Genomic DNA, 25,575 nt, shown 5'->3' on the forward strand with positions numbered 1-25,575 from the left:
GATGCATAAATCATGGGATGAATATCGGAATCTTGCCAATGAATAGGGTACTTTTTTATATTTACATAAAACATATACTGTTCAGTGTATATATGAATTTTCAACATTCTATAATATAAAACAATATATTCGATAATGTCAACGAAAATGACCACGATTGCAGATAAATATCTTTTAACACTTTCGGATTGTACAAATTGATCATACCAAACATTTCCCAAACCACTATTGAATAACATTTTTTTCGTCTAAATTACCCAATTAGTATTTCCATTCGTATCGTATAATATCATCACATTGTAACATTTCTTAGGGTATCTCGATGAATTCATTTTAAGGAGTTTCCGCCAGTAACTGAAGTAATTAATCGTGAACAAGAGTAATACTTGTCACGTGTTTCACTACGTGTGACGTCTTTTCGGAATGTTCTAAGATTTATACTATTTACCCGTGTGTGATTAGCATTACGAGAGTGCTGCCTTCGAAGTGTTCTTCTTGTCATGGTGTCCGTATTCCACGAGAGTGTACTTGAAGAATGTTGCATTTTTTACGATGTAGTTCACACAGGAAATGTTCGGTTGTTAAGTAGTTAATAGTGCAACTCATCTCTCGTATGATGTGTTGATATTTATTTTAGGAGTAAATGATGGATGTTGTTTACTCGGGACTAACAAATATTTCATCTGTATCAGGTAATTATCGAGTCTGGGTCAGACAAACCAAACCAGACAAACGAGTGTTGGAATGAGCAACGATCATAGGGAGGATGACACACGATTTGCCATGTCGCACAAAGTTAAACCTCCAGGGCCCCGTTCCACAAAGCGATTGCAGCGCTACGACGGTCGTAAGTCTATGTTAAAGTATGGGAGTTACGATCATCTTAGCGCTACGATCGCTTTGTGGAACAGGGTCCAGATCTTCTTTAGTTTGGACACAGGAATACCTGTGGACCTGTTCTACCCTCGCGGAAGATGTGCACATTGTTAAGCGTCGTTTCTGTTACTTGTATTTGAATCCATTACTGAACTAGATAGCCAAGGTAAGTACGGTATTGCTCTCGTCGTTTGAGCTCCTTGTAAAACCGAACGCTTTCAATATTTCCATTGGGAAACGTTTAAGATTACACCACATTGGATTAAGACAGCATTCATTAAATTATAATATGAAATCGCCACATGAATACACCCCATACGTCATGACAAATATGTTCCTAGAATCTCTTGCACAGACGCACCCACGAGGAATACAACAGCGGGAAAGATATGGTATTTTCTCTTATGGACGGGTACAGCTAAATCAAAAATGAATTAACCCCGTTTAGAAACCATATATGTTACTCAGAAGAAGTAAAGGATCACCTGATTCTTTAATATTACTATCGCTAATCTGTCATGACATGACACCATCTGATTCTTTCATATTACTATAGTGAATCTGCCAGGACAGGAGATGACAGATGGTCTTTATGGTATGAAAGAATCGGACGGTCGTTAACTTCGTTGGAGTAGCCTAGTATATCTATAGTTTATGGACCAGTGAAGATGCCTGGTCCTTTTAAACTCCGGGAGAGGACGAAGCAATACTTAGAGGTTATTATATGACATTTTTCATATCATACCCCATATCAAGCCTCGACCCCCGTATGGCCCCTCTGGCCTTCGGCTTGACTCACATCTAGTCTCTGAAATGAACATATCGTACAGAAAAAAACAAAACAAAACAAAAACAATTGTTAAATTATCTTAATAAAAAAATATAATAGAAAGGAGCCCAGAGACTCTCTTCATTTTCAGATACTGCAGTAATCTAGACTTGCCAAACATTATAGACTTGCATGGGCTGTATTTGATATATTTGTATCAGGGTCTGTAGGACAGACTAGCCTTCGGCCCTCGGCCTGATGTGGGGGTCGAGGGTTGATATGGGATATGAAATGAAAACTGGCATATAATAACCTTTTATCATATACCATAATATCAAATTGTAAAATGTATCTATTTGCAACTAAATGCAATACATTTTCACCTTGTTCGGAAGACAGCGTCACGGGAAAGCTGGCCGAGCAGACGACGCACTAAGGGACGTAACTCCAATTTCTTACCGCCCGGGCTGATATCGATCGCCCATTGAAAAGCTATATCATCCATGTAGGGGGTGTGATACGGGTTATTAGACCCCCTGTGATATGACCGTCTCTATGTTGGCTGGTACATGATACAGTACGTTATCATCAAAAACTGGCTTCCACGGGAGATATGCTTGGGTGAGATCAAGAGCATATCCGGGGAGAAGAGTTGGAATAATGATCTTGGACGATGAACATAACCTCAACCTCGTTTCCTTGCCGAGGAGTTTTAAACATTTATCGATATCAAATATAGCGACACTCGTCGATAAAAGTTTCGGCTAGACTTAGAGTTTTAAACTTTTATCGATTTGTGTTGATATATTGGATATAAGTGTTGTATTTGATACAAGTGTTGATGTATTTGATATAAGTGTTGATGTATATGATATGAGTGTTAATGTATATGATATGAGTGTTAATGTATTTGATATAAGTGTTGATATATATGACATGAGTGTTGTTTTATATGATATGAGTGTTGATGTATTTGATATAAGTGTAAATGTATTTGATATAAGTGATGATGTATTTGATATGAGTGTTGTTTTATATGATAAGAGTGTAAATGTATTTGATATAAGTGTTAATGTATTTGATATAAGTGATGATGTATTTTATATAAGTGTTGATATAATGGATATGTGTTGATGTAGTTGATATAAGTATTGATATATTTGATATGAGTGTGGATATGTTCGATATCAAATACGCTCGGGCGAGATTACCTAAGGTCTGCATTTGGAACCAGAACTTATCAGATGTAATCTTTCTTATCTTCTCTAAGATGCATGTTGATCTCCGGTCGCGCATTCAATCAGCACTAATTACACAGGGTTGTATTGGCATGCGTTGTCAACTTTTCATGAACTATCATGAAGCAGGCAAATTTCATTGGCTCACGCAACCCATGTTTGCCGTAAAAGGCGACCATGCTTGTTCTAAGAGGCCACTAACGGGATCGGGTGGTCAGTCTCGCTGACTTGGCTGATGCGTGTCATCGCATCCCGGTTGCGTGGATCGATGCTCATGATGTCAATCACTGAATTGTCTCGATTATTTACAGACCGCCGTCATATAGCTGGAATATTGCTGAGTGCAGCGTTAAACAACACACACACACACACACACACACACACACACACACACACACACACACAATGAGATGCATCCACAAAGACTTAGCTGATGCGGGTCATCGTATGCCATCTGCGAAGATTGATGTACATGATGTCAATTACTGGATTACCGCCATACAGCTGGAATAGTGCTGAGTGTGACGTTAAACAACAAACAAACAAACTTGGCTGGTTGATATATCTTCCTCGCTCAATTTCCAGCTGATGGGCACTGAGTATATGTTTCACACTATTTTACAGGTCTAGATGGCTAGCAGCACTGACTGTGCCCAGGACAAAGAACAGAAAGGAACAAAAGAACAATCCAGTCAGACACACACAAGTTTAGAACAGAATCAGCCGTTACCCAATTTACGGGAGTTCAGCACTATATCAGACCCCCCAGTCCAGGTCCCCATCCCTACTGGTGATGGCACAGACGCCACAGTGCCCAAGGAAGTTGCTTCTGTTGGGTCGGGGCTGGACGCTGATGGGGAGTTGGCGGAAGTAGCAACTGAGCAAGGCCGGCTGGGAGCGGAAGGATATGGGGGCCTTGCGGACCGTCAGGGTGCACGGCCTGACGGGGTGTTCAGCGAGGTTGCACTACACAACCCGAACGCGTAAATATTCTACTTACCAGGGTCCGTTCCACAAAGCGTCAAAGTAATCGTTACCTTATAATTTTACGTAGATTTACGACAGTCGTAGTGTTAAGATACCAAGAAAAGCTGATCTTATCGAAAGTCTCTGTTACAGGGCCAACTTGCACAAAGCGGCTTCAGCACAAGGACTACCTAAGTCTATGTTAAAGTATAGGAGTTACAATCGCTGTAAGATCGCTTTGTGCAAGTTAACCCTAAACTCCAGTTTGGAGCTTTGAAGACAATCAAAGTGTGAGTGAGTGAGTGGGTGGGTGTGTTGGTGGTTGAGTGAGTGAGTGAGTGAGTGGTTGAGTGCGTGTGTGAGTATGATATTTTCAATGCATTTTTAAACTGTCTGAAGGCATTTCCTCTTCCTGACTACAAATTGATTAATTACCAGTGTGGTATACATCTAGTATGTACCGCTGTTACAGGGCCCAGGGTGGGAAGAGGACCCCTCTGCAGAGTTCCGACAGCACGGAGACGGAATACCTCCAACAGGCCGCCAGCGAGCTGTGTGTGATTGAGAGGCCCAGAAGCTGCAGCAGTTCCTTGAGTGTGTCATCATTGTCCTCCAGCCTGCCCAGATCATGTAAGCAGGGACTTCAAACGCTGTCATTGACATTTCGTTTATGTCATTAGGTCTTTATTTCTTTGTTGTTTAATGCCACACTCAGCAATATTCCCGTTATATGACAGCGGTCTGTAAATAACTGAGTATGGACCAGATCATGAGCATAGATCCAAAGTCAACATCAACAAAGTCAGTGAGCATGACCACCCGATCCCGTTAGTCGCCTTTTACGACAAGCATAGTCGCCTTTTACGGTAAACGTTGGTTGCTGAATACCTATTCTACCCCGGACCCAGCTCCTTTTAACGAGAGTGTTTGTTTATGAATGAATTACGGCTGCACGATCAGATCACTCACACTGAACATTACCGACACAGATTATTCTAAAACTCCGACAGCTCGAGACATGACAACGGATTCTCGCTAACGTCATCAAGCGTTTGACGTCATCGCAGCGGCGACGTATTGTGGCATGTATTGCTGGACACACTCAATATTAAACCGGTGATTTATGACTTTGCCGTGACTCACATGTTTGTTGCTACACATCTGTTTGACCTTGCCAATGTGAATAATCTCATTTGACCCCCTGTATCTTTGTGTCATTGTTAACGTTTCTGGTTATGTGGAGTGAAATGTTGTTCACATGATGCTCGAACGCCACTCTCATTAAATGTTTTGACTTCCAACATGTTTTCGCTTTGCTTCAATCGTCTCTCAACGTCTTGGTGTCGTTTCGTTTGGACGTCAGTTTATATGTAATATTAACACAATAACGTGCGTTATATAATACAGCATAATACGGGTATGTTACATATACAATCGACGTTATTGTGGAATCAGTCGATGACGTTAATTCTAAACGTTCTTACAGACTGATCTAAGTAGATTGCCTTGGGTTGAGTTTGGTTTGCGTTGGCCCTTTATCTATTCATTCCTATTTCTTCAAAACCAATTAAATCTGAATCTGTGTGATGTCCGCATAAATAATACGTAACTCAAGACGGAATTTGTGTTTTGATATTCTTATTAACAATGTTCTCCGATGAACCACTTTATAGTATCATATCAACTTTTTTTAAGGCGTGTGGCTGAACCGAGCTGTAACCACCCATAATGTCGCATCACTATAATGTGTGACACATACTGCTGTTAAGGTTATACCAACTGTCAAAGGTTTTGTAATGGTATGAGTCAGTGCTATCTTTGGTTTTGCAGTTCATGATGTTTGCATGGTTGTATTGAGTTCCTGTCAGTACAACAACCCCTACTCTGTTTTCCAGGTGACAAGTGTCGAGTTGTGGACAGGCTGTTTCTGTGCAGCGACAGCAGGGACTTCTGGTACACCATCAGAAGCGACACCTGTTGTGAAAGGGTATGTCATGTGGTTGTTGTGAAAGGGTATGTCATGTGGTTGTTGTGAAAGGGTATGTCATGTGGTTGTTGTGAAAGGGTATGTCATGTGGTTGTTGTGAAAGGGTATGTCATGTGGTTGTTGTGAAAGGGTATGTCATGTGGTTGTTGTGAAAGGGTATGTCATGTGGTTGTTGTGAAAGGGTATGTCATGTGGTTGCTGTGAAAGGGTATGTCATGTGGTTGTTGTGAAAGGGTATGCCATGTGGTTGTTGTGAAAGGGTATGTCATGTGGTTGTTGTGAAAGGGTATGTCATGTGGTTGTGAAAGGGTATGTCATATGGTTGTTGTGAAAGGGTATGTCATGTGGTTGTTGTGAAAGGGTATGTCATGTGGTTGTTGTGAAAGGGTATGTCATGTGGTTGTTGTGAAAGGGTATGTCATGTGGTTGTTGTGAAAGGGTATGTCATGTGGTTGCTGTGAAAGGGTATGTCAAGTGGTTGTTGTGAAAGGGTATGTCATGTGGTTGTTGTGAAAGGGTATGTCATGTGGTTGTTGTGAAAGGGTATGTCATGTGGTTGTTGTGAAAGGGTATGCCATGTGGTTGCTGTGAAAGGGTATGTCAAGTGGTTGCTGTGAAAGGGTATGTCATGTGGTTGCTGTGAAAGGGTATGTCAAGTGGTTGTTGTGAAAGGGTATGTCATGTGGTTGTTGTGAAAGGGTATGTCATGTGGTTGTTGTGAAAGGGTATGTCATGTGGTTGCTGTGAAAGGGTATGTCAAGTGGTTGTTGTGAAAGGGTATGTCATGTGGTTGTTGTGAAAGGGTATGTCATGTGGTTGTTGTGAAAGGGTATGTCATGTGGTTGTTGTGAAAGGGTATGTCATGTGGTTGTTGTGAAAGGGTATGTCATGTGGTTGTTGTGAAAGGGTATGTCATGTGGTTGCTGTGAAAGGGTATGTCATGTGGTTGTTGTGAAAGGGTATGTCATGTGGTTGTTGTGAAAGGGTATGTCATGTGGTTGTTGTGAAAGGGTATGCCATGTGGTTGCTGTGAAAGGGTATGTCAAGTGGTTGCTGTGAAAGGGTATGTCATGTGGTTGCTGTGAAAGGGTATGTCAAGTGGTTGTTGTGAAAGGGTATGTCATGTGGTTGTTGTGAAAGGGTATGTCATGTGGTTGTTGTGAAAGTGTATGTCAAGTGGTTGCTGTGAAAGGGTATGTCAAGTGGTTGTTGTGAAAGGGTATGTCATGTGGTTGTTGTGAAAGGGTATGTCATGTGGTTGCTGTGAAAGGGTCTGCTATGTGTTTGTTTTGAAAGGGTGTAATATGAGTTTGTTGTGAAAGGGTATGTCATGTGATTGCTGTGAAAGGGTATGTCATGTGGTTGTTGTGAAAGGGTATGTCATGTGGTTGTTGTGAAAGGGTCTGCTATGTGTTTGTTTTGAAAGGGTGTATTATGAGTTTGCTGTGAAAGGGTGTGTTGTGTGGTTGTTGTGAAAGGCTCTGCTATGTGCTTGCTGTGAAAGGGTATGTTATGTGTTTGTTGTGAAAGGCTCTGCTATGTTTTTGTTTTGAAAGGGTGTATTATGAGTTTGTGAGTCTGTGAAAGGCTCTGCTATGTGCTTCTGTGAAAGGGTGTGTTATGATTTTGGTGTGAAAGGGTGTGTTATGTGTTTGTTGAGAAGGGTGTGTTATGTGTTTGCTGTGAAAGGGTGTGTTGTGTGGTTGTTGTGAAAGGCTCTGCTATGTGCTTGCTGTGAAAGGGTATGTTATGTGTTTGTTGTGAAAGGCTCTGCTATGTGTTTGTTTTGAAAGGGTGTATTATGAGTTTGTGAGTCTGTGAAAGGCTCTGCTATGTGCTTCTGTGAAAGGGTATGTTATGTGTTTGTTGTGAAAGGCTCTGCTATGTGTTTGTTTTGAAAGGGTGTATTATGAGTTTGTGAGTCTGTGAAAGGGTGTGTTGTGTGGTTGCTGTGAAAGGGTGTGTTATGATTTTGGTGTGAAAGGGTGTGTTATGTGTTTGTTGTGAAGGGTGTGTTATGTGTTTGTTGTGAAAGGGTGTGTTCTGTGTTTGCTGTGAAAGGCTCTGCTATGTGTTTGTTTTGAAAGGGTGTATTATGAGTTTGCTGTGAAAGGGTGTCATGAGTTTGCTGTGAAAGGGTGTCATGAGTTTGCTGTGAAAAGGTGTGTTATGTATTTGTTTCGAAAGGGTGTATTATGAGTTTGCTGTGAAAGGGTGTGTGTGTGGTTGCTAAGAAAGGGTGTGTTATGATTTTGGTGTGAAAGGGTATGTTATGTTGTTGTTGAGAAATGGCATGTTATGTTGTTGTTGAGAAATGGCATGTTATGTGTATATTGTGAAAGGGTATTTCATGTGTTTGTTGTGACCCGGTATGTCATGTGTTTGTTGTGAACGAGCTAAATTGTTTCATTTTTTATTGGCGATACTAAAATTCCTCTCATTTCTTTTCAGTATTGTAAAGTTTCACCAATGGAAACAATATTTCTCGTTAATTTAATAATTTATACCCAAACGAGGGCAACGATTAACAGGCTTCCGTGAAACACTACCATACGTTTATTCGTTCATATCAGGTGATATCTCTTTCAGGTTTGGACAGACTTCAAAGAAAAACTGAAAGCAACATTTCCCCAAGACCCAGTGCTGAGAGGGGGAAAGGCCCGTGTTATGCCTTTCATGAAGTCTCTGTTGGGAGTGAGTGGTGAGTGAGTGAGTGAGTGAGTTGGGTTAAAAGCTGCTTTGAGCATTGTTCAGTTAAATTATAGACGTTTAACGTTTAACACTTCCTGCATCGGGTCAATTTGGAGTTCGATCCAAGACAAGCAGCCGGAAATCGCCTAAACCACTGGGCCTCCATAGTCAGTAGCCATGGTAGTAGCTGGTATCCCGATAAACGTGTGTGAAATGCTATCATTAACTTACGTGGTCTGACATTTCAGTCCCTCCTCACACGCCACAAGGCTCTAGATACTTCGACTGCTACGGCGGCATATATTTTCCAGTATATACGTGTTGATCACTGTGACATTTCATATGAAGAAATGTTTTGGACGAGCTCTTCCGTAGCTGGATTATGAACCATGCTATGATCTTTGTCGTAATACGTCAGTGAAGTGGTGATGCTGTATCTTCGATATCTCGTTAATTCGGAACCTGGAATTGTTTTGCGTATGACCAAAGACTTCATGCATGTGATTTAATCACAGAATGCCGATTTACTGTTTCGACATTGACGACATGTTGAAAATGTCCTTTGTGATTGTTATACCACATATAGTTTCATATTTATGTGCTGATCCTTTTCTATCTGTAATATTTTAATTTAGAATAAATGATAATTCAATTTGATCTTTAATAATAAAATAAAAGAAAATCAGGTGAGCCACAGAGCTACCTTATTCCTTGTGTAGATTTCGGGGCAGATGTGTTCCGCTACAGCATGTCTTCCCGTGGGGTTCTCAGTGCCCATGTATATCATCTCATGGGAATTCCAGGTCAGAATAGGTTCTCAGTACCCCATGTATGTCATCTCATGGGAATTCCAGGACTGAATAGGTTCTCAGTGCCCCATGTATGTCATCTCATGGGAATTCCAGGACTGAATAGGTTCTCAGTGCCAATGTATATCATCGCATGGGAATTCCAGAGCAGAATAGGTTCTCAGTGCCAATGTATATCATCTCATGGGAATTCCAGGTCAGAATAGGTTCTCATTGCCCAATGTATGTCAGTGCATGAGAATTCCAGAGCAGAATAGGTTCTCAGTGCCCCATGTGTGTCATCTCATGGGAATTCCAGGTCAGAATAGGTTCTCAGTGCCCCATGTATATCATCTGATGGGAATTCCAGGTCAGAATAGATTCTCAGTGCCCCATGTATGTCATCTGATGGGAATTCCAGAGCAGAATAGGTTCTCAGTGCCCCATGTATGTCATCTCATGGGAATTCCAGGACTGAATAGGTTCTCAGTGCCCCATGTATGTCATCTCATGGGAATTCCAGGACTGAATAGGTTCTCAGTGCCAATGTATATCATCGCATGGGAATTCCAGAGCAGAATAGGTTCTCAGTGCCAATGTATATCATCTCATGGGAATTCCAGGTCAGAATAGGTTCTCATTGCCCCATGTATGTCAGTGCATGAGAATTCCAGAGCAGAATAGGTTCTCAGTGCCCCATGTGTGTCATCTCATGGGAATTCCAGGTCAGAATAGGTTCTCAGTGCCCCATGTATATCATCTCATGGGAATTCCAGGTCAGAATAGGTTCTCAGTGCCAATGTATATCATCGCATTGGAATTCCAGAGCAGAATAGGATCTCAGTGCCAATGTATATCATCTCATGGGAATTCCAGGTCAGAAAAGGTTCTCAGTGCCCCATGTATGTCAGTGCATGAGAATTCCAGAGCAGAATAAGTTCTCAGTGCCCCATGTATATGTCATCTCTTGGGAATTCCAGAGCAGAATAGGTTCTCAGTGCCCATGTATGTCATCTCATGGGAATTTCAGGACTGAATAGGTTCTCAGTGCCCCATGTGTGTCATCTCAGGGGAATTCCAGGACTGAATAGGTTCTCAGTGCCCCATGTGTGTCATATCATGAGAATTCCAGGACTGAATAGGTTCTCAGTGCCCCGTGTGTGTCATATCATGAGAATTCCAGGACTGAATAGGTTCTCAGTGCCCCATGTGTGTCATCTCATGGGAATTCCAGGTCAGAATAGGTTCTCAGTGCCAATGTATATCATCGCATTGGAATTCCAGAGCAGAATAGGATCTCAGTGCCAATGTATATCATCTCATGGGAATTCCAGGTCAGAATAGTTTCTCAGTGCCCCATGTATGTCAGTGCATGAGAATTCCAGAGTAGAACAGGTTCTCAGTGCCCCATGTATGTCATTTCATCGGTATTCCAGAGCAGAACAGGTTCTCAGTGCCCCATGTGTGTCATCTCATGAGAATTCCAGAACTGAATAGGTTCTCAGTGCACCATGTGTGTCATCTCATGGGAATGCCAGGTCAGAATAGGTTCTCAGTGCCCATGTATGTCATCTCATGGGAATTTCAGGACTGAATAGGTTCTCAGTGCCCCATGTGTGTCATATCATGAGAATTCCAGGACTGAGTAGGTTCTCAGTGCCCCATGTGTGTCATCTCATGGGAATTCCAGGACTGAATAGGTTCTCAGTGCCCCATGTGTGTCATCTCATGGGAATTCCAGGACTGAATAGGTTCTCAGTGCGCCATGTATGTCATCTCATGGGAATTCCAGGACTGAATAGGTTCTCAGTGCCCCATGTGTGTCATATCATGGGAATTCCAGGTCTGAATAGGTTCTCAGTGCCCCATGTGTGTCATCTCATGGGAATTCCAGGACTGAATAGGTTCTCAGTGCCCCATGACTGTCATATCATGGGAATTCCAGGACTGAATAGGTTCCAAGTGCCCCATGTATGTCATCTCATGGGAATGCCAGGACTGAATAGGTTCTCAGTGCCCAATGTATGTCATCTCATGGGAATTCCAGAGCAGAATAGGTTCTCAGTGCCCCATGTGTGTCATCTCATGGGAATTCCAGAGCAGAATATGTTCTCAGTGCCCCATGTATGTCATCTCATGAGAATTCCAGGACTGAATAGGTTCTCAGTGCCCCATGTATGTCATCTCATGGGAATTCCAGGGCAGGATAGGTTCTCAGTGCCCCATGTATGTCATCTCATGGGAATTCCAGGGCAGAATAGGTTCTCAGTGCCCCATGTATGTCATCTCATGGGAATCCCAGGACTGAATAGGTTCTCAGTGTCCCTTGTATGTCATCTCATGGGAATTCCAGAGCAGAACAGGTTCTCAGTGCCCCATGTATGTCATCTCATGGGAATTCCAGAGCAGAAAAGGTTCTCAGTGCCCCATGTATGTCCTCTCATGGGAATTCCAGGGCAGAATAGGTTCTCAGTACCCCATGTATGTCATCTCATGGGAAATCCAGGGCAGAATAGTTTCTCAGTGCCCCATGTATGTCATCTCATGGGAATTTCAGGACTGAATAGGTTCTCAGTGCCCCATGTATGTCATCTCATAAGAATTCCAGAGCAGAAAAGGTTCTCAGTGCCCCATGTATGTCATCTCATGGGAATTCCAGGGCAGAATAGGTTCTCAGTGCCCCATGTATGTCATCTCATTGGAATTCCAGGACTGAATAGGTTCTAAGTACCCCATGTGTGTCATATCATGGGAATTCCAGAGCAGAACAGGTTCTCAGTGCCCCATGTATGTCATCTCATGGGAATTCCAGGGCAGAATAGGTTCTCAGTGCCCCATGTATGTCATCTCATGGGAATTCCAGAGCAGAACAGGTTCTCAGTGCCCCATGTATGTCATCTCATGGGAATTCCAGGGCAGAATAGGTTCTCAGTGCCCCATGTATGTCATCTCATGGGAATTCCAGGACTGAATAGGTTCTCATTGCCCCATGTATGTCATCTCATGGGAATTCCAGAGCAGAACAGGTTCTCAGTGCCCCATGTATGTCATCTCATGGGAATTCCAGTGCAGAATAGGTTCTCAGTGCCCCATGTATGTCATCTCATGGGAATTCCAGGGCAGAATAGGTTCTCAGTGCCCCATGTATATCATCGCATGGTAATTCCGGGGCAGAACAGGTTCTCAGTGCCCCATGTATGTCATCTCATGGGAATTTCAGGACTGAATAGGTTCTCAGTGCCCATGTATGTCATGTTATGGTAATTTCTAGGGCAGAATAGCTTCCCTGTGCCCCATGTATGTCATCTCATGGGAATTCCAGGACTGAATAGGTTCTCAGTGCCCAATGTATGTCATCTCATGGGAATTCCAGATCAGAATAGGTTCCCTGTGCCCCATGTATGTCATCTCATGGGAATTCCAGGACTGAATAAGTTCCCAGTGCCCCATGTATATCATCACATGAGAATTCCAGATCAGAATAGGTTTTCAGTGCCCCATGTATGTCATCGCATGAGAATTAATTCCAGAGTAGAACAGATTCTCAGTGCCCCATGCATGTCATCTCATGGGAATTCCAGATCAGAATAGGTTCCCTGTGCCCCATGTATGTCATCTCATGGGAATTCCAGGACTGAATAAGTTCCCAGTGCCGATGTATGTCATCGCATGGGAATTCCAGAGCAGAATAGGTTCTCAGTGCCCCATGTGTGTCATCTCATGAGAATTCCAGGACTGAATAGGTTCTCAGTGCCCCATGTATGTCATCTCATGAGAATTCCAGATCAGAATAGGTTCCCTGTGCCCCATGTATGTCATCTCATGGGAATTCCAGGACTGAATAAGTTCCCAGTGCAGATGTATGTCATCGCTAGGAATTCCAGAGCAGAATAGGTTCTCAGTGCCCCATGTGTGTCATCTCATGAGAATTCCAGGACTGAATAAGTTCCCAGTGCCCCATGTATGTCATCTAATGAGAATTCCAGGACTGAATAGGTTCTCAGTGCCCCATGTGTGTCATATCATGAGAATTCCAGGACTGAATAGGTTCTCAGTGCCCCATATGTGTCATATCATGAGAATTCCAGGACTGAATAGGTTCTCAGTGCCCGTGTGTGTCATATCATGAGAATTCCAGGACTGAATAGGTTCTCATTGCCCCATGTATGTCATCTCATGGGAATTCCAGGACTGAATAGGTTCTCAGTGCCCCATGTGTGTTATCTCATGGGAATTCCAGGACTGAATAGGTTCTCAGTGCCCAATGTATGTCATCTCATGGGATTCCAGATCAGAATAGGTTCCCTGTGCCCCATGTATGTCATCTCATGGGAATTCCAGGACTGAATAAGTTCCCAGTGCCCCATGTATGTCATCACATGACAATTCCTGATCAGAATAGGTTTTCAGTGCCCCTGTATGTCATCCCATCAGAATTAATTCCAGAGTAGAACAGATTCTTAGTCCCCCATGCATGTCATCTCATGGGAATTCCAGATCAGAATAGGTTCCCTGTGCCCCATGTATATAATCTCATGGGAATTTTAGGACAGAATAAGTTCCCAGTGCCCATGTATGTCATCTCATAGGAATTCCAAAGCAGAATAGGTTCTCAGTGCCCCATGTGTGTCATCTCATGAGAATTCCAGGACTGAATAAGTTCTCAGTGCCCCATGTATGTCATCTCATGGGAATTGCAGGGCAGGATAGGTTCTCAGTGCCCCATGTATGTCATCTCATGGGAATTCCAGGGCAGAATAGGTTCTCAGTGCCCCATGTATGTCATCTCATGGGAATTCCAGGACTGAATAGGTTCTCAGTGTCCCTTGTATGTCATCTCATGGGAATTCCAGAGCAGAACAGGTTCTCAGTGCCCCATGTATGTCATCTCATGGGAATTCCAGAGCAGAAAAGGTTCTCAGTGCCCAATGTATGTCTCTCATGGGAATTCCAGGGCAGAATAGGTTCTCAGTGCCCCATGTATGTCATCTCATGGGAATTCCAGGACTGAATAAGTTCCCAGTGCCCCATGTATGTCATCTAATCAGAATTCCAGGACTGAATAGGTTCTCAGTGCCCCATGTGTGTCATATCATGAGAATTCCAGGACTGAATAGGTTCTCAGTGCCCCATGTGTGTCATATCATGAGAATTCCAGGACTGAATAGGTTCTCAGTGCCCCGTGTGTGTCATATCATGAGAATTCCAGGACTGAATAGGTTCTCAGTGCCCCATGTGTGTCATATCATGAGAATTCCAGGACTGAATAGGTTCTCAGTGCCCCGTGTGTGTCATATCATGAGAATTCCAGGACTGAATAGGTTCTCAGTGCCCCATGTATGTCATCTGATGGGAATTCCAGGACTGAATAGGTTCTCAGTGCCCCATGTGTGTCATATCATGAGAATTCCAGGACTGAATAGGTTCTCAGTGCCCCATGTATGTCATCTCATGGGAATTCCAGGACTGAATAGGTTCTCAGTGCCCCATGTATTTCATATCATGAGAATTCCAGGACTGAATAGGTTCTCAGTGCCCCATGTGTGTCATCTCATGGGAATTCCAGGACTGAATAGGTTCTCAGTGCCCCATGTATTTCATATCATGAGAATTCCAGGACTAAATAGGTTCTCAGTGCCCCATGTGTGTCATCTCATGGGAATTCCAGAGCAGAATATGTTCTCAGTGCCCCATGTATGTCATCTCATGAGAATTCCAGGACTGAATAGGTTCTCATTGCCCCATGTATGTCATCTCATGGGAATTCCAGAGCAGGATAGGTTCTCAGTGCCCCATGTATGTCATCTCATGGGAATTCCAGAGCAGGATAGGTTCTCAGTGCCCCATGTATGTCATCTCATGGGAATTCCAGGGCAGAATAGGTTCTCAGTGCCCCATGTATGTCATCTCATGGGAATTCCAGGACTGAATAGGTTCTCAGTGCCCCGTGTGTGTCATATCATGAGAATTCCAGGACTGAATAGGTTCTCAGTGCCCCATGTATGTCATCTCATGGGAATTCCAGAGCAGGATAGGTTCTCAGTGCCCCATGTATGTCATCTCATGGGAATTCCAGAGCAGGATAGGTTCTCAGTGCCCCATGTATGTCATCTCATGGGAATTCCAGGGCAGAATAGGTTCTCAGTGCCCCATGTATGTCATCTCATGGGAATTCCAGGACTGAATAGGTTCTCAGTGTCCCTTGTATGTCATCTCATGGGAATTCCAGAGCAGAACAGGTTCTCAGTGCCCCATGTATGTCATCTCATGGGAATTCCAGAGGAGAAAAGGTTCTCAGTGCCCCATGTATGTCATCTCATGGGAATTCCAGGGCAGAATAGGTTCTCAGTACCCCATGTATATGTCATCTCATGGGAAATCCAGGGCAGAATAGTTTCTCAGTGCCCCATGTATGTCATCTCATGGGAATTTCAGGACTGAATAGGTTCTCAGTGCCCCATGTATGTCATCTCATAAGAATTCCAGAGCAGAAAAGGTTCTCAGTGCCCCATGTATGTCATCTCATGGGAATTCCAGGGCAGAATAGGTTCTCAGTGCCCCATGTATGTCATCTCATGGGAATTTCAGGACTGAATAGGTTCTCAGTGCCCCATGTGTGTCATATCATGGGAATTCCAGAGCAGAACAGGTTCTCAGTGCCCCATGTATGTCATCTCATGGGAATTCCAGGGCAGAATAGGTTCTCAGTGCCCCATGTATGTCATCTCATGGGAATTCCAGAGCAGAACAGGTTCTCAGTGCCCCATGTATGTCATCTCATGGGAATTCCAGTGCAGAATAGGTTCTCAGTGCCCCATGTATGTCATCTCATGGGAATTTCAGGACTGAATAGGTTCTCAGTGCCCCATGTATGTCATCTCATGGGAATTCCAGAGCAGAACAGGTTCTCAGTGCCCCATGTATGTCATCTCATGGGAATTCCAGTGCAGAATAGGTTCTCAGTGCCCCATGTATGTCATCTCATGGGAATTCCAGGGCAGAATAGGTTCTCAGTGCCCCATGTATATCATCGCATGGTAATTCCTGAGCAGAACAGGTTCTCAGTGCCCAATGTATGTCATCTCATGGGAATTCCAGATCAGAATAGGTTCCCTGTGCCCCATGTATGTCATCTCATGGGAATTCCAGGACTGAATAAGTTCCCAGTGCCCCATGTATGTCATCTCATGGGAATTCCAGGACTGAATAAGTTCCCAGTGCCCCATGTATGTCATCACATGACAATTCCAGATCAGAATAGGTTGTCAGTGCCCCATGTATGTCATCGCATGAGAATTAATTCCAGAGTAGAACAGATTCTCAGTGCCCCATGCATGTCATCTCATGGGAATTCCAGATCAGAATAGGTTCCCTGTGCCCCATGTATGTCATCTCATGGGAATTCCAGGACTGAATAAGTTCCCAGTGCCCATGTATGTCATCGCATGGGAATTCCAGAGCAGAATAGGTTCTCAGTGCCCCATGTGTGTCATCTCATGAGAATTCCAGGACTGAATAGGTTCTCAGTGCCCCATGTTTGTCATCTCATGGGAATTCCAGGACTGAATAAGTTCCCAGTGCCCCATGTATGTCATCTAATGAGAATTCCAGGACTGAATAGCTTCTCATTGCCCCATGTGTGTCATATCATGAGAATTCCAGGACTGAATAGGTTCTCAGTGCCCCATATGTGTCATATCATGAGAATTCCAGGACTGAATAGGTTCTCAGTGCCCTGTGTGTGTCATATCATGAGAATTCCAGGACTGAATAGGTTCTCATTGCCCCATGTATGTCATCTCATGGGAATTCCAGGACTGAATAGGTTCTCAGTGCCCCATGTGTGTCATCTCATGGGAATTCCAGGACTGAATAGGTTCTCATTGCCCCATGTATGTCATCTCATGGGAATTCCAGGACTGAATAGGTTCTCAGTGCCCCATGTGTGTCATCTCATGGGAATTCCAGGACTGAATATGTTCTCAGTGCCCAATGTATGTCATCTCATGGGATTCCAGATCAGAATAGGTTCCCTGTGCCCCATATGTGTCATCTCATGGGAATTCCAGGACTGAATAGGTTCTCAGTGCCCCATGTGTGTCATCTCATGGGAATTCCAGGACTGAATAGGTTCTCAGTGCCCAATGTATGTCATCTCATGGGAATTCCAGATCAGAATAGGTTCCCTGTGCCCCATGTATGTCATCTCATGGGAATTCCTGGACTGAATAAGTTCCCAGTGCCCATGTATGTCATCGCATGGGAATTCCAGAGCAGAATAGGTTCTCAGTGCCCCATGTGTGTCATCTCATGAGAATTCCAGGACTGAATAGGTTCTCAGTGCCCCATGTATGTCATCTCATGGGAATTCCAGGACTGAATAAGTTCCCAGTGCCCCATGTATGTCATCTAATGAGAATTCCAGGACTGAATAGGTTCTCAGTGCCCCATGTGTGTCATATCATGAGAATTCCAGGACTGAATAGGTTCTCCGTGCCCCATATGTGTCATATCATGAGAATTCCAGGACTGAATAGGTTCTCAGTGCCCTGTGTGTGTCATATCATGAGAATTCCAGGACTGAATAGGTTCTCAGTGCCCCATGTATGTCATCTCATGGGAATTCCAGGACTGAATAGGTTCTCAGTGCCCCATGTGTGTCATCTCATGGGAATTCCAGGACTGAATAGGTTCTCATTGCCCCATGTATGTCATCTCATGGGAATTCCAGGACTGAATAGGTTCTCAGTGCCCCATGTGTGTCATCTCATGGGAATTCCAGGACTGAATATGTTCTCAGTGCCCAATGTATGTCATCTCATGGGATTCCAGATCAGAATAGGTTCCCTGTGCCCCATGTGTGTCATCTCATGGGAATTCCAGGACTGAATAGGTTCTCAGTGCCCCATGTATATCATCTCATGGGATTCCAGATCAGAATAAGTTCCCTGTGCCCCATGTATGTCATCTCATGGGAATTCCAGGACTGAATAAGTTCCCAGTGCCCCATATATGTCATCACATGACAATTCCAGATCAGAAGAGGTTTTCAGTGCCCCATGTATGTCATTGCATGAGAATTAATTCCAGAGTAGAACAGATTCTCAGTGTCCCATGCATGTCATCTCATGGGAATTCCAGATCAGAACAGGTTCCTTGTGCCCCATGTATATCATCTCATGGGAATTCCAGGACTGAATAAGTTCCCAGTGCCCCATGTATGTCATCGCATGGTAATTCCAGAGCAGAATAGGTTCTCAGTGCCCCATGTGTGTCATCTCATGGGAATTCCAGGGCCGGATAGGTTCTCAGTGCCCCATGTATGTCATCTCATGGGAATTCCAGGGCAGAATAGGTTCTCAGTGCCCCATGTATGTCATCTCATTGGAATTCCAGGACTGAATAGGTTCTCAGTGTCCCTTGTATGTCATCTCATGGGAATTCCAGAGGAGAACAGGTTCTCAGTGCCCCATGTATGTCATCTCATGGGAATTCCAGAGCAGAAAAGGTTCTCAGTGCCCCATGTATGTCATCTCATGGGAATTCCAGGGCAGAATAGGTTCTCAGTGCCCCATGTATGTCATCTCATGGGAATTCCAGAACTGAATAAGTTCCCAGTGCCCAATGTATGTCATCTAATGAGAATTCCAGGACTGAATAGGTTCTCAGTGCCCCATGTGTGTCATATCATGAGAATTCCAGGACTGAATAGGTTCTCAGTGCCCCATGTGTGTCATATCATGAGAATTCCAGGACTGAATAGGTTCTCAGTGCCCCATGTGTGTCATCTCATGGGAATTCCAGGACTGAATAGGTTCCCAGTGCCCCATGTGTGTCATATCATGAGAATTCCAGGACTGAATAGGTTCTCAGTGCCCCGTGTGTGTCATATCATGAGAATTCCAGGACTGAATACGTTCTCATTGCCCCATGTATGTCATCTCATGGGAATTCCAGGACTGAATAGGTTCTCAGTGCCCCATGTGTGTCATATCATGAGAATTCCAGGACTGAATAGGTTCTCAGTGCCCCATGTGTGTCATCTCATGGGAATTCCTGGACTGAATAGGTTCTCAGTGCCCCATGAGTGTCATATCATGAGAATTCCAGGACTGAATAGGTTCCCAGTGCCCCATGTATGTCATCTCATGGGAATGCCAGGACTGAATAGGTTCTCAGTGCCCAATGTATGTCATCTCATGGGAATTCCAGAGCAGAATAGGTTCTCAGTGCCAATGTATGTCATCTCATGAGAATTCCAGGACTGAAAAGGTTCTCAGTGCCCCATGTATGTCATCTCATGGGAATTCCAGGGCAGGATAGGTTCTCAGTGCCCCATGTATGTCATCTCATGGGAATTCCAGTGCAGAATAGGTTCTCAGTGCCCCATGTATGTCATCTCATGGGAATTCCAGGACTGAATAGGTTCTCAGTGTCCCTTGTATGTCATCTGATGGGAATTCCAGAGCAGAACAGGTTCTCAGTGCCCCATGTATGTCATCTCATGGGAATTCCAGAGCAGAAAGGGTTCTCAGTGCCCCATGTATGTCATCTCATGGGAATTCCAGGGCAGAATAGGTTCTCAGTGCCCCATGTGTGTCATCTCATGGGAATTCCAGAACTGAATAGGTTCTCAGTGCCCCATGAGTGTCATATCATGAGAATTCCAGGACTGAATAAGTTCCCAGTGCCCCATGTATGTCATCTCATGGGAATGCCAGGACTGAATAGGTTCTCAGTGCCCAATGTATGTCATCTCATGGGAATTCCAGAGCAGAATAGGTTCTCAGTGCCCCATGTATGTCATCTCATGGGAATTCCAGAGCGGAATATGTTCTCAGTGCCCCATGTATGTCATCTCATGAGAATTCCAGGACTGAATAGGTTCTCAGTGCCCCATGTATGTCATCTCATGGGAATTCAAGGGCAGGATAGGTTCTCAGTGCCCCATGTATGTCATCTCATGGGAATTCCAGAGCAGAATAGGTTCTCAGAGCCCCATGTATGTCATCTCATGGGAATTCCAGGACTGAATAGGTTCTCAGTGTCCCTTGTATGTCATCTCATGGGAATTCCAGAGCAGAACAGGTTCTCAGTGCCCCATGTATGTCATCTCATGGGAATTCCAGAGCAAAAAAGGTTCTCAGTGTCCCTTGTATGTCATCTCATGGGAATTCCAGAGCAGAACAGATTCTCAGTGCCCCATGTATGTCATCTCATGGGAATTCCAGAGCAAAAAAGGTTCTCAGTGCCCCATGTATGTCATCTCATGGGAATTCCAGTGCAGAATAGGTTCTCAGTGCCCCATGTATGTCATCTCATGGGAAATCCAGGGCAGAATAGTTTCTCAGTGCCCCATGTATGTCATCTCATGGGAATTTCAGGACTGAATAGGTTCTCAGTGCCCCATGTATGTCATCTCATGGGAATCCCAGAGCAGAACAGGTTCTCAGTGCCCCATGTATGTCATCTCATGGGAATTCCAGGGCAGAATAGGTTCTCAGTGCCCCATGTATGTCAACTCATGGGAATTCCAGGACTGAATAGGTTCTCAGTGCCCCATGTGTGTCATATCATGGGAATTCCAGAGCAGAACAGGTTCTCAGTGCCCCATGTATGTCATCTCATGGGAATTCCAGGGCAGAATAGGTTCTCAGTGCCCCATGTATGTCATCTCATGGGAATTTCAGGACTGAATAGGTTCTCAGTGCCCCATGTATGTCATCTCATGGGAATTCCAGAGCAGAACAGGTTCTCAGTGCCCCATGTATGTCATCTCATGGGAATTCCAGGGCAGAATAGGTTCTCAGTGCCCCATGTATGTCATCTCATGGGAATTCCAGAGCAGAACAGGTTCTCAGTGCCCCATGTATGTCATCTCATGGGAATTCTAGGGCAGAATAGGTTCTCAGTGCCCCATGTATGTCATCTCATGGGAATTCCAGGGCAGAATAGGTTCTCAGTGCCCCATGTATATCATCGCATGGGAATTCCAGAGCAGAACAGGTTCTCAGTACCCCATGTATGTCATGTTATGGGAATTCCAGGGCAGAATAGCTTCCCTGTGCCCCATGTATGTCATCTCATGGGAATTCCAGGACTGAATAGGTTCTCAGTGCCGAATGTATGTCAACTCATGGGAATTCCAGATCAGAATAGGTTCCCAGTGCCCCATGTATGTCATCTCATGGGAATTCCAGGACTGAATAGGTTCCCAGTGCCCCATGTATGTCATCACATGACAATTCCAGATCAGAATAGGTTTTCAGTGCCCCATGTATGTCATCGCATGAGAATTAATTCAAGAGTAGAACAGATTCTCAGTGCCACATGCATGTCATCTCATGGGAATTCCAGATCAGAATAGGTTCCCTGTGCCCCATGTATGTCATCTCATGGGAATTCCAGGACTGAATAAGTTCCCAGTGCCCCATGTATGTCATCGCATGGGAATTCCAGATCAGAATAGGTTCTCAGTGCCCCATGTGTGACATCTCATGAGAATTCCAGGACTAAATAGGTTCTCAGTGCCCCATGTATGTCATCTCATGGGAATGCCAGGACTGAATAGGTTCCCTGTGCCCCATGTATGTCATCTCATCAGAATTCCAGGACTGAATAGGTTCTCAGTGTTCTTTGTATGTCATCTCATGGGAATTCCAGGACTAAATAGGTTCCCAGTGCCCCATGTATGTCAATGATGACCCAACGCATAAATAATCAAGTCTCATATTTCAGATGAATGTTTATTTCAGAATCTCTTGATAAGGTGAACATCCAAGCGTTTCTGACGGTGATCAAATTCATCGGTCCCTTCAGAGCCGAAGACGACAGATGCGTGGTCCTGAAACAGGTATCAGTTTGGTGTTGCCCTATGTTGGATGATACGAGAGAACTTTCACTCTCAGTTTGAGATGAGGTTTGACATTCATCATGTTTCCAACCTCTATATCACATTAAAAGCGGTGGTGACGCCTTCAGCCGTTCTCTGGTCACATCGAATGTCCGGGTTCGTTTCCCAACTTGAGCACATTGTGAAGCCAATTCCCATGATATTGCTGGAATGTTCCCGAGGCAAGGGCGTCAACTAACTATAAATGTCCGGTTCCACCCTTGCCGAACTAGGAATTCCGGAGTCTGTGCATAGTCCAATCAAAATCGCGTGACGAACTGGGCATCCGGTCCGCAAACAACGTGGATTTTAACGTGCAGATTTCGGTCGACTGCCGGTTTTGCAAAGCACGTGTACCGTCAAATGGGTGTCGACAGCCTTTTTGTAAATCTTTTTATGTTTGTCATCAAGGTGCTCAAGTGATTTGATGCATTTCACGAGGTAAGACCCGTTTTATTATAATATAGGTCTTGTTTATCGATCAGATCGTCTTGACAGGGTGCCGCCAATTTGTTTGAAGCAAATGCAAGTAATACGAGAGGTGGAATCTGATTGGTCAGTTGGAGGGACTTAGAAGGTGCATAACTCGTAATAGCCACTGGTGGCGCTACGATCGAGCCTGGAAATTCCAGCCTAGTTCGAAGAGGGTGGACTCTGCACTTCTTTAGTCAGTGAACGCCCTTGCCTGGGGAAGATGTGCTGAAAGCGGCGTAAAACCGCTCAATATCCATACCAGTATTACAGGAACGAAAACATGGTACCTCCTAACACAGCGTAAACTACCCAGCGTAAAACTACCATTGATGAACATAACTAATATAAACTGACGGGAAAAAAATAGTATACACCTATGTCTGATGGTGTCTGAAAATGAAACAAACAGGAAATGATTTTTCGATGGTAATGTATTTCGGCTGTTTTCAGCCAAGTAACGTTTTGTTTTTTCGCGTTTTGATAACGTTTGCAATTTTGGGCTGAGTATATACCTTATTCTGCTTGGCAATTTACTACAACTGTTCATGATGTGTTTCTCGTGTTGTAGCTGGAAGACTTGGTTCAACACTCACTGATCAAAGATCCTAGAGACAAGAGGAAAAAGAGCTGGTAGGAGCACCACGTCTGTATGTAGGGTTAGAGATGTACATAGATAACGTCGTTCATCAAGATTACAAGTGAGATGAAATGGCGTTTGACGTCACGTAGTTTGACGAACGTATGTGGTGACGTGCATGTACATGCACTGATACACAATATACTCCAAGCCGACCAGTCCTTCTTGAATCCCCTTTTTGCCGAGCGCCATGAATGGTGACCACAAGTGCCATCTTTTGGTATGACGCGGTCCGGATCCGCTGTGCGGATTAACGCTCTATCCACCAGACATAGGAGGCGGTCATTATCAAGAACACCTGGTGTCATCATATGTTTTCAGTGATCCATTTATATAATTGTCATCATTCCTATGCCACTTACGACCTATAGAATCTATTTCAGCAGATTTAGATAAAACATATTGTCACAGTGTCCCAATACCAAATGTGAAGCCAATACCAAGACTAATTCCATCCCTCTTCCAGCTGGTTCGCTGGGCAACTGAAAACAGAGGATGCAGAAAACAAATTGAAAGGAAAACCACCTGGCACGTTCTTGATTCGGTGAGCTATCAGATTATTATATACCAATGATAGGAGCAAGGTGAACACACTCATGATATCCAGAACACATTTGATAAATGTAACATTATCGTCTCGGCACCGTTGACAACGTCTAGTGATTCCAATATCGACACTTCGATTGTCTCGGAGCGCAGAGTACTCAATATATTTTCCACATATAACGTCTGTTGACTAATATAAATAGTAATAACAATGTGTGTACTTATATTGCGGTAAACTCCACGGGGTGCGCTAATATTATTACCTGCACCAGTGGATAAGTGTGCACCCGATTTTTGTTCTAATCTCCCCGGGTAGTATACAACCCTAGCTGCCTTGTCAGGCGCTAGTTATAGAAGGTTAACAGTCACAGCGCCATCTCATCCACCCCGGGGGGCACCGGTGGCCCAGTCGTCTAAGGCGCCGCGATTCGCCTTTACAGAGTTGCCTCCCTTGGGCACGCCAGAAACCTGTGATTGTGTGTTCGAATCCCGGTTGCCCCGATCATGTTTCTAGGTTTATCAGCACCATACCCGTGCTCGTGGGTTTCACCGAAGTGGTAAACGTCTCAGACCTGCATCACTTGGGGCTTTACTCCCACAGTAAGCTGACACGCCGTGAAATAACTGGAATACCGTTAAAAGCGGCGTTAAACCCAACTCACTCACTCACTCACTCATCCAGTGTTAATTCATATACCATAACAATATCTTGCTACCAATGTTCGGACTATGGGGGCGGTCGGGTAGCCTAGTGGTTAAAGCGTTCGCTCGTCACGCCGAAGACCCGGGTTCGATTCCCGACATGGGTACAATGTGTGAAGCCCATTTCTGGTGTCCCCCGCCGTAATATTGCTGAAATATTGCTAAAAGCGGCGTAAAACCATAATCACTCACTCACTCGGACTATGACAAATTAGGCTCTGGTTATACGTGCACACCTCATAAACATAACCAAAAAGTTAGATTGCATGTTTCAATAACTTTGTGTTAATGGTTTTCGTTTGATTAAATGGTGATGCTTCAACATGATATGCCGTTTGATCACCTTACAGAATGAGCGGGAGTGAACGCGAATCGGGGAGTTTTTCACTATCTCTTGTCATGACGGACGACACAATCTCTCACTTTCTCATACAGGTAACTAATGGCTACAAGATGTTGTGTGGTCTTTTTCTGCCTGGTTTTATATGTCATCATAATCGTGTCATAGGCTTCAAATATTTGTGTGTGAAGAGGGAATTATGTCTTGTGTGTTTTTTAACGCCGTAATCAGCAATATTCCAGCTATATGACGGCGGTCTGCAAGTAACCTTGTCTGGACCAGACAATCCAGTGATTGACTTCACGCGCATCGATCCACGCAAATTGGATACGATGACATGCATCAACCAAGTCAGCAAGCCTGATCATCTGATCCCATTAGTCGCCTCCTATTGATCCATTTAGTCGGTTTATGTAGATACGTAGTTACATGGTTCGTTCGTTGAGGCCCAAGATCCAGGTTCGATTCCCCACATGGGTACAATCTGTGAAGCCAATGTTTGGTGTTCTCCGCCGTACAATTGCTGGAATATTGCTTAAAGCGGCGTAAAACCATTCTCACTCTCTGACACTCTGATTGACCTGGTGGACATATCAGGTTACAACAGTTCGTCAGCAATCCAGTGCTTGTCAACAGGGACTAAACTGGATATGCTGGTCCGATGTGTCA

The 25,575-nt window shown here is 44.1% G+C and overlaps 1 protein-coding gene across 5 annotated transcripts in view; it reads left to right on the top strand.

Moving 5' to 3' along the window:
• The window catches only part of LOC124147694, a 36,743-nt gene that overhangs the window by 6,882 nt on the left and 4,286 nt on the right, over positions 1 to 25,575 (top strand). For 4 of the 5 annotated variants that reach the window (XM_048380705.1, XM_048380704.1, XM_048380706.1 and 1 more), the window contains exons 2-9: positions 3,508 to 3,866; positions 4,322 to 4,479; positions 5,745 to 5,836; positions 8,426 to 8,537; positions 22,071 to 22,168; positions 23,250 to 23,311; positions 23,785 to 23,862; positions 24,917 to 25,001. In XM_048380705.1, the coding sequence (XP_048236662.1) occupies positions 3,514 to 3,866; positions 4,322 to 4,479; positions 5,745 to 5,836; positions 8,426 to 8,537; positions 22,071 to 22,168; positions 23,250 to 23,311; positions 23,785 to 23,862; positions 24,917 to 25,001 (1,038 nt within the window). In that variant the 5' untranslated portion in view covers positions 3,508 to 3,513. Of the gene's footprint in view, positions 1 to 2,119; positions 2,267 to 3,507; positions 3,867 to 4,321; positions 4,480 to 5,744; positions 5,837 to 8,425; positions 8,538 to 22,070; positions 22,169 to 23,249; positions 23,312 to 23,784; positions 23,863 to 24,916; positions 25,002 to 25,575 lie in introns of those variants that run through there. The other variant, XM_048380707.1, reaches the window with a different exon arrangement.

Source organism: Haliotis rufescens, unplaced genomic scaffold, assembly GCF_023055435.1.
Source record: "Haliotis rufescens isolate VD_foot unplaced genomic scaffold, xgHalRufe1.0.p SCAF_32, whole genome shotgun sequence".
Taxonomy (NCBI): Eukaryota; Metazoa; Mollusca; class Gastropoda; order Lepetellida; family Haliotidae; genus Haliotis; species Haliotis rufescens.